Source organism: Herpailurus yagouaroundi, unplaced genomic scaffold (assembly GCF_014898765.1).
Source record: "Herpailurus yagouaroundi ecotype Mexico unplaced genomic scaffold, PumYag 183, whole genome shotgun sequence".
Lineage (NCBI taxonomy): Eukaryota > Metazoa > Chordata > Mammalia > Carnivora > Felidae > Herpailurus > Herpailurus yagouaroundi.
The window spans coordinates 414521-429036 of NW_024412414.1; the positions used below are offsets into that span (position 1 = coordinate 414521).

At 57.9% G+C, this 14516-nt stretch overlaps 1 protein-coding gene across 3 annotated transcripts in view; it reads left to right on the forward strand.

The window, feature by feature from the left end:
• Positions 1–292: 292 nt before the first annotated feature.
• Positions 293–14516, forward strand: part of FBLN2 (fibulin 2) — a 62026-nt gene continuing 47802 nt past the window's right edge. For 2 of the 3 annotated variants that reach the window (XM_040491863.1, XM_040491865.1), the window contains exon 1: positions 386–1667. In XM_040491863.1, coding sequence (XP_040347797.1) covers positions 386–1667 — 1282 coding nt within the window. Of the gene's footprint in view, positions 1668–14516 lie in introns of all 3 variants that reach the window. The other variant, XM_040491864.1, reaches the window with a different exon arrangement.

Here is a 14516-nt window from a genome sequence, read left to right on the forward strand (position 1 = left end):
GTGTGTGTGTGTGTGTGTGTGTGTGTGTGTGTGTGTGTGTGTGTGTATGTGACTGTGGGCAGGAGGCTCCCTCTCAGGAGGCATATTTCAGAAGGCAGGCGAGGGCGGGGGGGTCAGCGGCCCTGATTTGGGGCCGTGTTGGTGACAGGACGTCAGCACCTGTGGTGCCTGAGCAACTGTGGATGCCCCCGTCTGTGCGTCTGAGCAGTCGCGACCAGGAGCGTGTGCATGGGTGTGCCGTGTTCCAGGGGCGCACACGCCTGCATGAAGGTGGCTGATGCTCTGTCCACCTGTGTGCTGACGGGTGTTCCTTCTGCTCCCCCCAGGGCCTCGCAGGAGAGGACGCAGTTCATCCTGAGGCGGCATCTGGACTGGCCGTGGGACCATGGCGCTGCTCTGGGAGCCCGCAGGAGCTTGGCTGGCCCTGGCCGTGGCCCTGGCCCTGGGCCTGAGCGCCGGCACGGCGGCCCCGAGGCAGGACTGCACGGGTGTTGAGTGCCCGCCGCTGGAGAACTGCATCGAGGAGGCCCTGGAGCCGGGCGCCTGCTGTGCTACCTGTGTGCAGCGGGGCTGTGCCTGTGAAGGCTACCAGTACTACGACTGCCTGCAGGGGGGCTTTGTGCGTGGCCGGGTGCCTGCCGGCCAGTCCTACTTCGTGGACTTCGGCAGCACCGAGTGCACCTGTCCGCCTGGTGGTGGCAAGATCAGCTGCCAGTTCATGCTGTGCCCGGAGCTGCCCCCCAACTGCATCGAGGCTGTGCTGGTGGCCGACAGTTGCCCGCAGTGCGGCCAGGTGGGCTGCATCCACGGCGGTCGCAAGTATGCTGCTGGCCACACGGTCCACCTCCCGCCCTGCCGGGCCTGCCACTGTCCCGACAGCGGGGGTGAGCTCATCTGCTACCAGCTCCCCGGTTGCCATGGAGGTGCCGCTGCTACCGGGAACTTCTCGGATGCTGAGGAGGGTGACCCCGAGAGGCACTACGAGGACCCCTACAGCTATGACCAGGAGGTGGCCGAGGCGGAAGCTGCAGCAGCCCTGGCGGGAGAGCTCCAGGCGGGCCCAGGGGGCCCAGCCGCTCTGGGAGGTGGCAGTCAGCCGTCCTCCGCCATCCAGGCCACCCCCTGGCCAGCCGCCCTCCCTAGGCCCACGGCGGCTGCTGCCCTGGGTCCCCCGGCCCCCGTGCAAGCCAAAGCCAGGAGAGTGACGGAGGACAGCCACGGGGCAGGGCAGGGGCAGACAGAGGAGCTGACCCTCAGGGAGCAGCCAGCCGCAGGTGGCCCCGGGGAGCTGGATGGCCGGCCCACTGAAGGCCCAGCTGGGCCTGGTCTCCCTGCCCAGGAGGACAAGGCAGAGGCTAGGGTGGGGCCTGAAGAGAACCTCATCCCGGAAGCCCAGGTCACTCCCCGCGGGGCCGGGCAAGAGGGAGCCGGGCCCATTCCGGTGTCAAGCACGGCCAGCGTCCCCCCGACGCAGTCCACACTGAGCTCTCCCGAGGGCACGGCGAAGCCCAGTACCCACACCATCCTGACGACATCTCCTCGTGAGGCAGCCTGGGTCCCACCTACCCAGGAAGCGCCCAGGCAGCCGCCGGTGCTGCTCCATTCTCGGCCAGAGGAGGACACAGATCCCAACTCTGTCCATTCTGTCCCCAGAGGTAACCCTGAAGGTAAGACTCTCTTCTAGTTCCTCCAGGAGCACTCAGCCCAGGGATGGGCAGCCTTAGGGCCCCTTCAGTGCCCCAGGTCCCTGCACATTTGGCTGGGGCAGGGGAAGCTGAGTCTGTGGGGCCAGGCTAGAGGCAGCCAGCCCAGCCCCCACACTACGGGGCCGGGGACTCTAACATGATGGAGCTTTCTCCCTGGCTTTGCTCCTGGGGATGGGGTGGGTAGGTAGGGGTGAGGTCCCCATTGCGGTAGGCGCTGGGGTGCCTCTAGGGCTGTGCTTGAGGGCTTCTTAGGCATACCTTATCAGGGCTGGAAGGTTCCTGAGGAGGGTTCTAACTCAGGGACGGGCGGGGCCCAGTGGGGTCCACAGGTGCCCTGGCAGGAAGTGGGGAGTTTTGCAGACACAGCTAATTGCTCACATCCTCCCTGACAGTAGCCTCTGGGCAGGGCTGTGTTCTCTGTCCCGCCGTGGCAGCAGAAGGGATGTGGCCTCTTGGGGCCCCTTGTGAGAACCCGGTACCAGGTCGCCACCCCTTTCGGCCAGGGGTCCTGTCTACACACCTGTCATTCTCGTCCCTGCTCCGCTCAGCACTCTGCTCTAGCTCCCACCTACTCAGAGTAGAAGCCAGAACTCACTCTCGGGCCACGGGCTCGGCACAGTCTGGAGTGTGACCTCCTGGACTACCTCTCCGTCACCCTTGTCTTAGTCTCTTCTGGCTGCTCTTAACAGAAATGCTACAGACTAGGGGGCTTAAACAACAAGTATTTGTTTCTCACGGTTCTGGAGGCTGGGAAGGCCGAGATCAAGGTGCCGGCAGACCTGGTGTCTGGTGAGAGCCTGCTTCCCGGTTTGCAGCTGGCTGTCTGCTCGTTATGTCTTTGCCTGGCCGATGAGGGTATATCTCACCTGAGATACACGAGAGAAGGGGCGCGTTTTCTTGCATCTCTTAGAAAGGCACTAATCCCATCCTGAGGGCTCTACCCTCATGGCCTAATTATGTCCCCAGGGATCCATCTCCATATACCATCCCCATTAGGGTTTTACCATATGAATTTGTGGCTGGGGCTTAAACACTCAGTCCCTATGGGTCTCTCCCCCTCACCCACTCTGCACTGGCTTCCTACCCCCTGTCAGGTAACTTCTAGCCCCAGGGCCTTTGCACTTGCTCCCCCCTCTTGAAATGTTCTCCCAGGTGTCCATCTGGCTCATTCCTTCCTTCTTGTAAGCTCTCTTTTCAAGGTCACCTCCCCGGAGAGGCCTTCTCTGACCAGTTAAAAGAGCACCCCACCTTTCTCTTACCCTGCTTGAATTTCTCCTAGAAATATCTGGCATTATAGTATATAGTTTCTTTAATGTTGTCTCCCCTAGTGGAATGTTAGTACCACGAGTGAAGGGACCGCATCTATCATCTCCTCTGCTATGCCTGAGGGCCTCCAGCAGGGCCTGCAACACCGTTGGTGCTATGTAAACATAAGGTGAATAAAAGGGAATGGGTGGGGGCTTTCTGGCCACCCCCTGTCACCCTCTCTCACCCTAGCTCCCCTTCCATCCTACAAACACCTTATACTGACACATTCCCTCTCTTCCACCCATTTGCTCACACTGTTCCCAGCCAGCTCAGGCAGCACCTCCTCCAGGAAGCTTTTCCCTGAATCTTTATGCCTTGTCTGATCCCCTCACCACCACCCCTCCCTGGCTCCCTGGCTCACCTCTGAGGGTACCCTAGGCGGGTGTCTGATGGTCTAGAGATCCCTCCCCATAGCTGAGAGTCTGCGTCTCGTTCAATCCCTATTGTGTTCTGTGTAAATGTTCCTTATAAGCCTTCTTGAGGCATCCACTGTGAACAGGCCCTGGTGGGCCCTGGGGAGGCAGAAATGGACCGCTATGGCCCATGTCCGTAGGCTGGGGGCTGTGAGGGAGGGATGCCTGGGTGGTGTCTGGGAAGGTTTCTTGGAGCGGGGGGCACGAGGGGGCCTCCCTCTCACTCTCCCCCTGTCTCTCTTCCTCTCGAGCGAGAGGGAGAGGGAGAGAGAGAGAGGAGAGGGATCTGGGATTTCTGCAGCATTCCCGGACGCCCACCCTGCTGCCCACAGCTCTCAAGTCCTGCGGCTCTGGTCGGACATAGACTGTGCACAGCTTGTGCCTCTGCGGCGAGGGGGTGATGCCGCAGGCTTCCGCTGACCTGCAGTCAGTCTCCCCAGCCAGATGGCTCTCCTTCCAGCCCGGTCATGGCGAGTAGGGCACAGAACTTACCCTTGCCGAGCACCTCCCAGGTGCCAGGCCCCGTTGCCGTGGCTGGATCCTTCCCACACGCCGGGGAGGTGGGCTCTTCTTGAGCACCGAGCACGTGCGGGTCAGAGAGGAGTGGCTCCAGGTCCCACAGGGGGAGTTGGTGGGCTGGACCCAGGGCAGTGGGCTTCAGGGGGGCTCCTCCTCACCCAGCCCTGAGCCTGCAGGATGTGGGGAGCCTGTGTGGGGTGGGGTGGGGTGGGGGCTGTAATGAAGTACATGTGTAGCCAGGGAGAGCTTGCAGGCCTGGCTGGAGCATGGTACATGCAGTGTGTTTGGGTTGTAGCCTCCGCCCCCACCCCTGCCTCTTGCTCCAGAGGCCTCTCTGTGGTTCTGGGCCTTTGGAATCTTGGAGACTTTCTTTGTTCTGAGGAGCCCTAGTTTTTTTTTTTTTTTTTTTTTTTCTCTGCCCTGAGCTTTCTCAGATGGATTTTGGGGTGTGGCCTTTGAAGAGGCCTGCTTGGGGGCAGGGGCCCCTGATTGGGTGTCCCTTATCCCATCTGAGGGCTGTCCTGGCAGAGGGCCCAGCACATGGAAAGCCCAGAGAGAGTCATCAGGGCATGGACAGGCGGCTGCACTTTTTGGTGTGCAAGAAAAGGAAGGTGTGGGACGCTGGGAGCTGGGGGAGCTTGGCCCTGGCCAGATAAACAAGGACCGGCCTGCCTCCCACCACCCCATCCGTCTTTCCTCCTCGTCTCACCCAGTGTTCCCACCGCCACCCACCAATCCAGGCACTCTGCTCCACTACCTGTACAACTTAGGCAGGCGGCTCGCCGTTTCCGGTCTCATTTTCTCTGTCTGTAAGCAGGAAAGTCCCTGCTTCATGGGGATGTCTTGAGGTTTCAGGGAGCTGATGCGTGCCCAGTGCTCAGCATGGAGCTCAGCGCTTGCTGAGTAGTGAAAACTGTTAGCCGTGGTTCTTCCCCCTCTCTTCTCCAATCTACAGATGTTTTCGGAGCACGCTGTCTGTGCCAGGGGCGTGCCAGCGAACAAGGCTGGCACAGCCTCTTCCCTTCCGAGGTCTGATGGCGGAGATGGGTATTAAATGGATAAGCACACACACAGATTTCTTCGTGGCCGCAACTGAGGACACACAGCCCATGGGTGGGGGTCAGGTGCCCGACTGAGCATCCTTTGGGAAGTGGGGACGTTAGAGGCCCCTGGCTGCTGCTGTGGGGAGAGAGGACTGGGGCATCCCAAGTGATGGAGGGGCCTTCAGTGGGGAGAAGCTGGGGAGGTAGCTTTGCCCTGCTCACCAGTGGGGCTGGCTGAGAGGCAGGCCGTGGGGCCGGAAATGACCCCCAGCCATGTTGCCATGGCAGCCCTGGGGCCAGGAGAAGGAAGTTTCCAGCCGTTGCCCCAGGCCCTGCTGGGGTGGGGGTCTCGTCTTTGAGGCGGAGCCGTGCCAGGGATCCCGGCTGCCTCTGAGCATGTCCAGATGTGGTCTAATGGAAGCCACATGCCCGGCTCTCTGGGCCGGGGAGAAGGGGTCTGATGTCTGTTGTCACTCAGGGGGCTTTGTGAGAGTGCCTTCCCCTTCTGCCACTGGGCTGGCATGATGGAGGGAGCCAGGGACTTCTCCCCACTGCCCTTCTGGGCCCCAAGGGGCAGGGTGGCCCTCAGGAAGTCGGAGTTTCCCCCTCCTGGGAAAAGGCTCCAGCCAAACCCCTGTGGGCCCCCAGACCACGTCGCAGGAAAGGGGCCCCTTACTCAGGACCCTCATGTAACCAGATTCTGCAGGGCAGGCATCCTTGGATGCTTTGACATTCCAGTTAACAGAGAAACTGTAAACTCAAATAACTGTATTAATTGCACACCCCTTGTAGTATTTGTGACTTGTGCCAGCACCGTCGTGAGAACTCTGTGATAATTAACCCCTTTAATACTCACTGCCGCCCCCTTAGGTCACAGCAGAGGCATCAGGCAGCTCGTCTGCGGACACACATGCAGGGAATGTTGGATCCAGGGTTCCCTTGCGTTTCTTCTTGTCTTCATCCCTGTCATTTCTGAGTGCCTGGTGTGTCCATGGGCTGTGGCAGATGCTGAGTGGACAGTGTAGAACAAAACCCAGCACCATCCTTGCTCCTGGGGAGCTTACGGGTTAGTGGGGGAGATGACCCAGTGACATTCTGAGCCATGACTAGGGCTGAGGAAGGAGGTGGGTGTGCTCTGTGAGTCTGTCTCAGGGATCTGACTTCTCCTGGGGATCAGGGAAGGCTTCCTGGGGGAAGTAATATTTGAGCACGAGGGCTTGTTGAGTGGCCAGTAGGTGGCAAGCAGAGAGAAGAGAGTGCTTCAAGCCGAGGACGCAGCACGTGCAAAGGCCCTGTAGCTGGAGGGAGTGAAATCGATGGAAAGGAGGCTGTGTGGCTGGGATGAAGCTGGGGAGGGGTAGGGGACCGTGATGGTGTTGATCCTCAGGATGAAGATTTGGGTCTTTGTCCCAAGAGCAGTGGGGAGCCATTGAAGGTGTAAGGCAGGAGGTGGTATGATCTTATTTGTGCAGTGCAGCACTCCCTCTGGGTGCTGGAAGGAGGGACACAGGACAATCAATGGGCCTTCCCTATGTCTGTGGGTTTCCAGTTGCCCCCTCCTACCTCCTGCCCAGAATTACCAGGCCGTGACTCTAGGAAAGGGACTTGCCTAGACTCTTCCTGTTCCCCAGAGGATCCTCACAGACCCTCCCCTCTCTTCTCGTCTTGGCCTGTGGGAGATTTAAATTTGTGTGGGGCCTGAGGGAACCTGGTTGGGATTCTGGACCCCTGAGCCCAGGTCGCATGCAACAGAATTACCTCCTGCAAGAGCTCCAGGCTCCTGGAGCAGGCTGGGGATGGAGTCGCCCTGTGGGGGCTGTGACCCTACTCAGCAGCAGAGCCCGGCCGGGAGAGCTCACAAGAGGGCCCGGCCAGCCCTTCCTGTCTTTACTCCAAACCACAGGGCCTTGAAGTGGAGTGTACCGTGAGCGACAGGATGGGCAGACAAGGGTCCCGCCCCCCCCCCCCCCCCCCCCAAACCACAGACCCTGCACGTCCGCCGTCAGTCCTCAGTCTGAAGCCCACCACTGACTTGTTGTGTCATCTGGGGCCTGGGACATCTGGGACGTCACCCCCTCTGAGCCCCATTTTCCTTGTTGACAGAATGGCACGGTTGCACGGGCCCGAGGCTGTGGTGAGGACCAAGGCATTAGGAGCAAGGCCTGTGTGGAGTGAGGACGTGGGCCGGTGTTGCCCACGCGTCTCCCTGCTGTGCTGTCAACATGGCGCACGCCCCTCCCCTCGGTCCGCCCGTTACCTTCTTTCTGCAGAGCACTTGTGTAAGCAGTGGAATTTTGTTGGGAATAGGTTGAAATGGGAAGGTTTCATGTAAATTTCAGCTCTAGGGCTTTCCTTGAACATTGGCAGCTGTGGGCACACCAGGCCTGTGTGCCCCAGGCGGGCTGTCGGGGGAGCTGGGAGGGGGCTGCCCGCCCTGCAGACTGGGTGTGCGCTCTGTGCTTGGCTGGACCAGCGCTGCCCGGTTCTATCCCCGGCCTGGCCCTGGTTGGCAGTGGGGTCGGGTCCTGTGCTGGGGGCACCTGTGAGAGCAGAGACTTTCTTCCCGTGGTCTGTGTGGCCATTCTGTTTCATGGAAGAGAAACTGGCATCCTGAGAGGGGATGGGGGCTTTTCTGGAGGTGTCGGTAGAGCTGGGCAGGGGGCTGCAGTCTCCCAGTGTGGGGGGTGGGTGGGTTCCTGGCTCCCACGGGGCACCTGGAGACACAGTGGGTCTGAGTGGCCTTAGCTGGGCCCTCCCTGTATTTGCCTGTCCCACAGCATATAGCACTTGGAGGAAATGGGTGCATTTCATGGCCACTCCCCATAGTTAGGATCACAGGCCAAGGCTAGGCCTGTAGTGGGTTTCTTTGTTTTAATTTTGAAAACTATGTTCCTTCCCTCCCTCCCTCCCTCCCTCCATCCCTCTCTCCTTTCCTTTCTTTCTTTCCTTCCTTCCTTCTTCCCTCCCTTCCTCTCTCCCTCCCTCCATTTCTCCTTTCCTTTTCTTTATTCCTTCCTTCCTTCCTTCCTTCCTTCCTTCCTTCCATCTTTCTTTCTTTCTTTCTTTCTTTCTTTCTTTCTTTCTTTCTTTCTTTCTTTCTTTCAGAACAGCTTTATTGAGATATAATCATGCACCATAAAGTCCCCTCTTTAAGAGTGTACAATTCAGTAGTTTTTATCAGAGTTGTGCAGACATCATCAGACTCCACTTTTAGAACATTTTCATGACTCCCAAAAGAAACCCCACACCCAGTAGCAGCCCCTTCTCGTTTCCTCCTTCTCTCAGCCCCCCGCAACCACCCAGCTACTTTCCGTCTGTGGATTCGCACATTCTGGACATTCCTGGATGCAGAATCATACAATATGTGGTCTTCGGGGGACTGTCTTCTGTCACTTAGCATAATTCTTTCAAGGTTCATCCGTATTGCAGCAAGCGTTGTACTTTGTTCCTTTTTGTGACTGAATAACATTCTGTGGTGTGGATTAGTGTGTTTTTCATCCATTCATCCCCTGACAGACATTGTGTTTCCACCTCTCAGCTATTAGGGGCACACTGCTGCTATTGATGCCCACGTACGTACTTTTGTGCGGCCAGCTGCTTCTGGTTCTCTCGGTAGAATTGCTGGGTCATGTGGTGACGGCATGTTTACTCATCAAATGAACCGCCAGACCGCTCTCCACGGCAGCCCCACCATTTTACATTCCCGCCAACAATGCGTGAGGGTTCCAACTTCTCCGCATCCTCGCCAACACTTGTTATTGTCTGTCCTTTTGAGTACAATCATCCCACCGGCTGGGAATGGTACCTGCAGTTTTGATTTGCAGTGTTTCTGATGCCTGATGATGTTGACCATCTTTTCATGAGCTCACTTTAGAAAATTCTAGAAAACACAGACCACACAGCACACATTCCTTTAGCCGCTGAAGCGATGGCGTCATCACAATGTCATGTTGTCTCTGGAAAGCTCTGCTGTATACTCGTGGGACAAAGAGCATGAAGAAGGCAAGTGATGTAGTGTTGTTATGAAAATATTGCTGCCTCAGGGATCCCTGGGAAGGCCTTGGGAGCCCTCCAGGGCCTGGGACCACACTTGAGAACCACTGGTCAGTATGCAAACACTAACATATCATGCACACCATTCTGCCCTGTGCTTTTTTGCCATTAACAACACATCTTGGAGTTCTTCCTTGTCAGTATGTGGAGAGTTCCCTTACCAGCCTGTGTTCCAGCTTTACTTTCCAGTCCCTCCTGATGGATGTTCAGCTTGTTTCCAGCCTTTTGCCATTGAAAAGAACGCTCTAGCGGTTCCCCGGGTGGCTCTGTCGCTTAGGTATCTGACTCTTGATTTTGGCTCAGGTCATGATCTCACGGTTCATGAGATGGAACCCCAAGTCGGGCTCTGTGCTGACGGTGTGGAGCCTGCTTGGGATTCTCTCTCTCTCCCCCCCTCTCTCTCTCTCTGTCAAAAAAAAAAAAAAAAAGGCAATGCTCTAGTGAATATCTTTATGCTATGCCATGGTGTGGAGCGCTGGGTCATTGTGCATTTCTTTACATATTTTAGATATTTTTTGTAACATTATTGAAGTATAATCAATAGAACCTATCAGAAGCACACAGCGCATTAATACGTCTTCAAAAATGAACACACTCATGTGACAGGCACTCAGATCATAAAGCGTCATGTGACAAGCCAGGTCACCCCCTCAGTGCACGTCCCGGGGACCCGCCGCCCTGACTTCTAACAGCAGACGTGAATTTTCTGCTCTCAGACTTTTATAAATGGGACCATATAGTCTGTTCTCTGTTGTGTCTGGCTCCTGTTGGGTCAGCACAGCCTTTCCGGGGTTCCCTGGGTTACGTGTGCTCTAGCTGGTCCTTCTGATTGCTGAGGGGTGCTCTGCTGTATGTGTGGACCCCAGTCCCGTTGTTCATTGTCCTGTCAAGGGGTGTTGGGGCTGTTTCAAGTCTGACCATTAGGAAGAGTATTACCATGTAACTGCCCGAGCCAGTCTTTTCATGACTGCTCGCACACACCCCTTTTGGGAGGTGCTGGCTCCTGTGTGCTCCTCTTTAGAAAACACAGGATGCATACTTAACAACCTTGGTAGATGTTGGCTCAACCTCCTTTGAAAAGGGTGCCACGTTTTGCTCATACCTGTAATACAGGAGAATGCGTTTTCCCGTTTCTTTATTCCGCAAATAATTACCGAGTGCCTCCTGCATGGCTTTGGGTGCTGGGGACACAGCACAGTGATCAGAATATGGGTGGACCTCCCATCCCCCTCACAGAGCTCCCACTCCGTGGCGGGCTTGGAGGGGGACACACAGTCATAGGAGTATGGAAGATCTGTGTTAGATGGTGCAAGGCGCTAAGGAGAAAATGAAGCAGGTGCTCTAAAATGTTCTCAACTTGGCCAGCCTGGGAGGTGGAAGATGGCATGTGGGGTGGGGTGGATTTAGTGTACATGAGGGTTTTGTGCTCCCCCACCCATCCCGCCTTGGCCTAGAGCTCCTCCGCAAGTCTGGCCAACCCCGTGTGGGGGTGCCAGCTGGTCTTTCTGCCCCTCTCAGCACACCAGCGCCAGCCCTTCTTTCTGGGGACATACCTTGGTCGCGCTATGAACGATCTATCGCCATAGTAGTGTGAGGGGCAACCAACCGCACAATCAACGTTCATTTTTGCTCCCAAGTCCGCGGGGCCGCCAGGAGTGACTGATGTCAGCTGGGCTCATGCTTGTGAGTGTCTGTGGTCGGCTGGCAGCTCCGTGGGGACTGGCTGGTCTGGGACGGCCTCCGCCTGGGTGTCCCGTCTCCTCTCTCTGCACTCTGTGCCTTTCAAGCGGGTTAGCCCTGGCTTGTTCTCGCCCCAGAAACAGGGCTCCGGGAGAAAGACCAGAAGCAGGCAAGGATTCTTGGGCCTAGGTTCAGAACTAGCAGACCTGTTTCGTTTGCCACGTTTTGTTGCCAGCCGGCCATGAGGCCAGCCCAGGTTCAAGGGCCATGAGGTCACCTTGCGCAGGGTGTGCATAAAGGAAGGGAGGAGAATTGGGGCTTTCAGTGCAGTGAATCTACCCCGGGTGCTGCCCTGGGTGCCCCATGTACCTCATTTCACTTAGTCCCAAACGACTTTACAGTGAGTCCCTTCCCACAACGAGGGAAATGTTTGTGTGGCCCGTGGCCCAGCAGCAAGTGGCAGACCCAGGTCTGAACCCGGGATCGTCAATGCTTAAGGCATGTCTGGATTTCCTGCTTGCCTCCTTAGGTAGGCCTGGTACAAAGCTCCCCGGGTTTGAGCTGGCTCTGCCCCTCCCTAGACTGTGCAACCTTAGGCAAATTGCGTTATTGCTCGGGCCTCAGTTTTCTCATCTGTAAAATGGGCTTTCCTGAGGGCTGCCTCCTACAGCTACGTTCTCAGTTGGCAGAAGGCTGGTGTTGGGCTGGGGCCTGTTGCATAGGAGGGCTCTATTCACAGCTGGTGTCCTGTGTGCTGATTCCAGCCCCAGGATCTCTGTCAGGAGGACAACAGCTTTTGTGCTCTGGGCTGCTTCCTGTTTACCTACTGAACCTGAGACAGTAGATGCGGCTGTCCTGAGGCTGAACCAAGCCCTTTGGCCTCCTATACCCTGAGCCTCCCAGAATCCTGGGTGCCTTGCTGAACTGGAGCTGAGGAGTCTGTGTTCAGGGCTTCCCCGAGGGCGGTGTCAGTATCTTCTGCCTGCCAGCATCTCCTCCAAGCCCCCGCTAGGATTTTTTTGTGGCCTCTGGGTCCTTTGTCCTGCAGCATCTGGGGCTTTGAGGGGGAGGCCTCTGCAGACTGAGGTCAGCATCGTGTGGGCTGGAGTTCTCCTGGGCCCTCCTTGTCCACTCCGGGAGTCTCCATACTGGGAAAATGGGCTTGGGGCCCGTCGTATCAGAGATGAGCCAGCTTGGTCCTCAGAGGGTGAATCTTTGGGTGTGAATCCTGCCTCTGCCACTGTGGCTGTGTGACCTCAGGTAGTTGACTCTCCCTCTCTGGGCCTCAGTTTCTGCATCCGCAAGATGGGGGAGCCATCTGACTGGCCCAGGATTACTGAGAGGAGTAGGAGAGGGGATGTCAGCCCCTACGGGGCAGCTGCTTAGGACTGAGTTGCCGTCTTTCCCGGGTCAGAGGGCCCCTGCTCTCTGGGGGTGGGGGTGCGGGTGCGGACTTGTGTTTTTGTTTACGTGAACAGACGTGTGTGTCTTTTCTGGTGGCTGGCAGTTGTTCCCGCTGGTGAAGAAGCAACAAGGCCAGGCCTAGTGGGGTTGGGTGGGGGGCGTTCACTCCCTGCTCCCCACCCCTGCGCTGTCACTCCAGCTGCCTCCAGATGTGCAGGGCTCCTCCCGGCCGTTCCCTCCCCACCCTGCACTTCTGTTTCAGCACCTGCCAACTGAGTCAGCGAACGCCCCATCCCTGAGGTCTTTGCTTCAGTGGCGCAGCCTGACGGTGAGGCCGACAGCCCAGAGATGGGGAGGGGCTGCTCTCTGTGAGTCTCCACCATCACAGGTTGGCCTGTGTGTGGGAGCCTTCGTTCCATGGCTGCTGCCGTGCTGGTCACGGGATGTGTACCGGGGTGCTAAGCCTTGTGACGCCCCTGTCACGAGAGGTGGGGTAACTGAGGTGTAGAGAGGTTAGGCAGTTGTCCACGGCCACTGAGGGCAATGAAGCAGACGTTTGCCACCACGGACTCTCAGCCCTTTGCCCTGACTGCCTCCTCAGGTTTGCCTAGTTGCCCGGCACGAGTACGTAGTTCTCGTCAGCAGACCAGGGCTCCAGGACTGCCCTGTGTCACAGGCCCGCAAGGGGCACACAGGGTCCAAGCGGTGTGTGTGCCCTTGGCCCTCGGAACCCTTCCTGGGATAGAGTTTGGGATTCCGGGGTTCTCTGGGATCCATGTCGGGGAGGGTGGAAGAGGCTGAGGAACACAGTCTGGCTGCAGGGAGCCACCTGCCTGGGTACAGAGAGCACCCAGCCCCTGAGGGGGGTGGGGTGGGGTGGGGGAGAGTGAGAGAACCTGTCTTGTTGAGCCCGCAGCCTCCACCCTCTCGTCTGTCCCAGTCACTCACTCAGCATGTTTATGGGCCACGTGCTCTGAGCCAGGGATCCGGTGGGAACCGAAAAGGAGAACACCCCCCGGCCCCACCCTGGGGTGCATGTACCTGCTATAATGAGCAGACCTTTGGAGGCACAGGATGGGGAACCAAAGCCAGATGCTTGAGGTGAGGCAGCTGGAAGGCAAGAGCCTCCAGCTGATGGGGTCCCGTGGGGGCCGTGGGACCAGGAAGGCCCCTGGAATGCAGCTGCTCTCCAGCTCCGATTGTTGCCCTGGGGCAGGGGAGGTCCAGCGTGGCCCCTAAGTTTGGGTTGTCCAAAAGAAGCCAGGGACCTGGAATTTTATATGAAGGCTCCCAATTTGTAAATGTTGCCAACGAATTCACATCCATTAAAGCCCCGGTGAAGCATGCAGTGGTCCGGTTTGCCACAATTTAGACCCACAGAGCACCACCTTCCCTACCCCTTCCCACCCCTAATTACACAGCTAGGACACAGAGGCCGGAGGTGGATGAGGGGTGGCCAAAGACTCTCCGTGAGTTCAGGGGATGGGCCCCGAAATCCCGACTCCCAGCCCAGCGTGCTTTCCTCCCAGGCCTCCCTGCCCGGCAGAGTCAAAGCCCAGGAAACCAGTGACACACTCGAAGGGCCACTGGAGAGAGTGAAGAGGCCACACGCACAGTGAGGGTGGGGTTAGGGGACCAGCAGGGCCCGTGCCAGCATTGGCATCTCTCACACCCAGGCCTGAAGGGGAACCTAGCAAGAGCTGAGGTCCTAAAGGAGCTGTGGTCTTCCGGAGAGGTGGCCACGCCTGCCTGGGGACCCGTGCCGCAGCCCCTCCAGGCCAGCCTCTGTCCGCGAAGATCGGGGCCAAGGGCAGATCCAGGACAGATGGGGACAGACAGGCAGCAGGTTTGGTGGAGGATGGATATATAGGTGTGGCCGGGGAGGGGTCAGGATCTCTCCAAGATGCCACACCTCCCAGGTATGGTTTGGGGGATGTGCTTCCTGAGAGGAGTGACCCCAAATCTGCGGGCAAGGGCTACTCACAGTCTCGTTCTGGAGGCGTGGGAGACAGTTGCTGACACTCCAGTAGAGACATTGCCTTGACGGTGGGTGTGTGAGTCTGGAGTGCCAGGCCGAGATCTGTGCCATAGGTGGGAACCCGGCTACAGAATGGCTGGGTTTCTGTCTCTTCCCCATCAAGTTTGCCCCACTTGGCAGGTAGGCAGTGCGTGGGTGGTGGGTAAGCACCCAAACAAGGACCCTTGATTCCCTGCCTGTCACCCCATGGCCCCTGAAACCTGGATGCAGGAACAGAGAGGCCAAGGGTCTTGCCTGAGGGTGCTCAGTCAGTGGAGGGAAGAACGGGGCTCTGGGTGGCTTCTCTGGCGTCCTAGCTCTCTGCTCCCACTGACACCCAGATGTGGCCCTCAGTGTAGACTGTGGGGTTGTC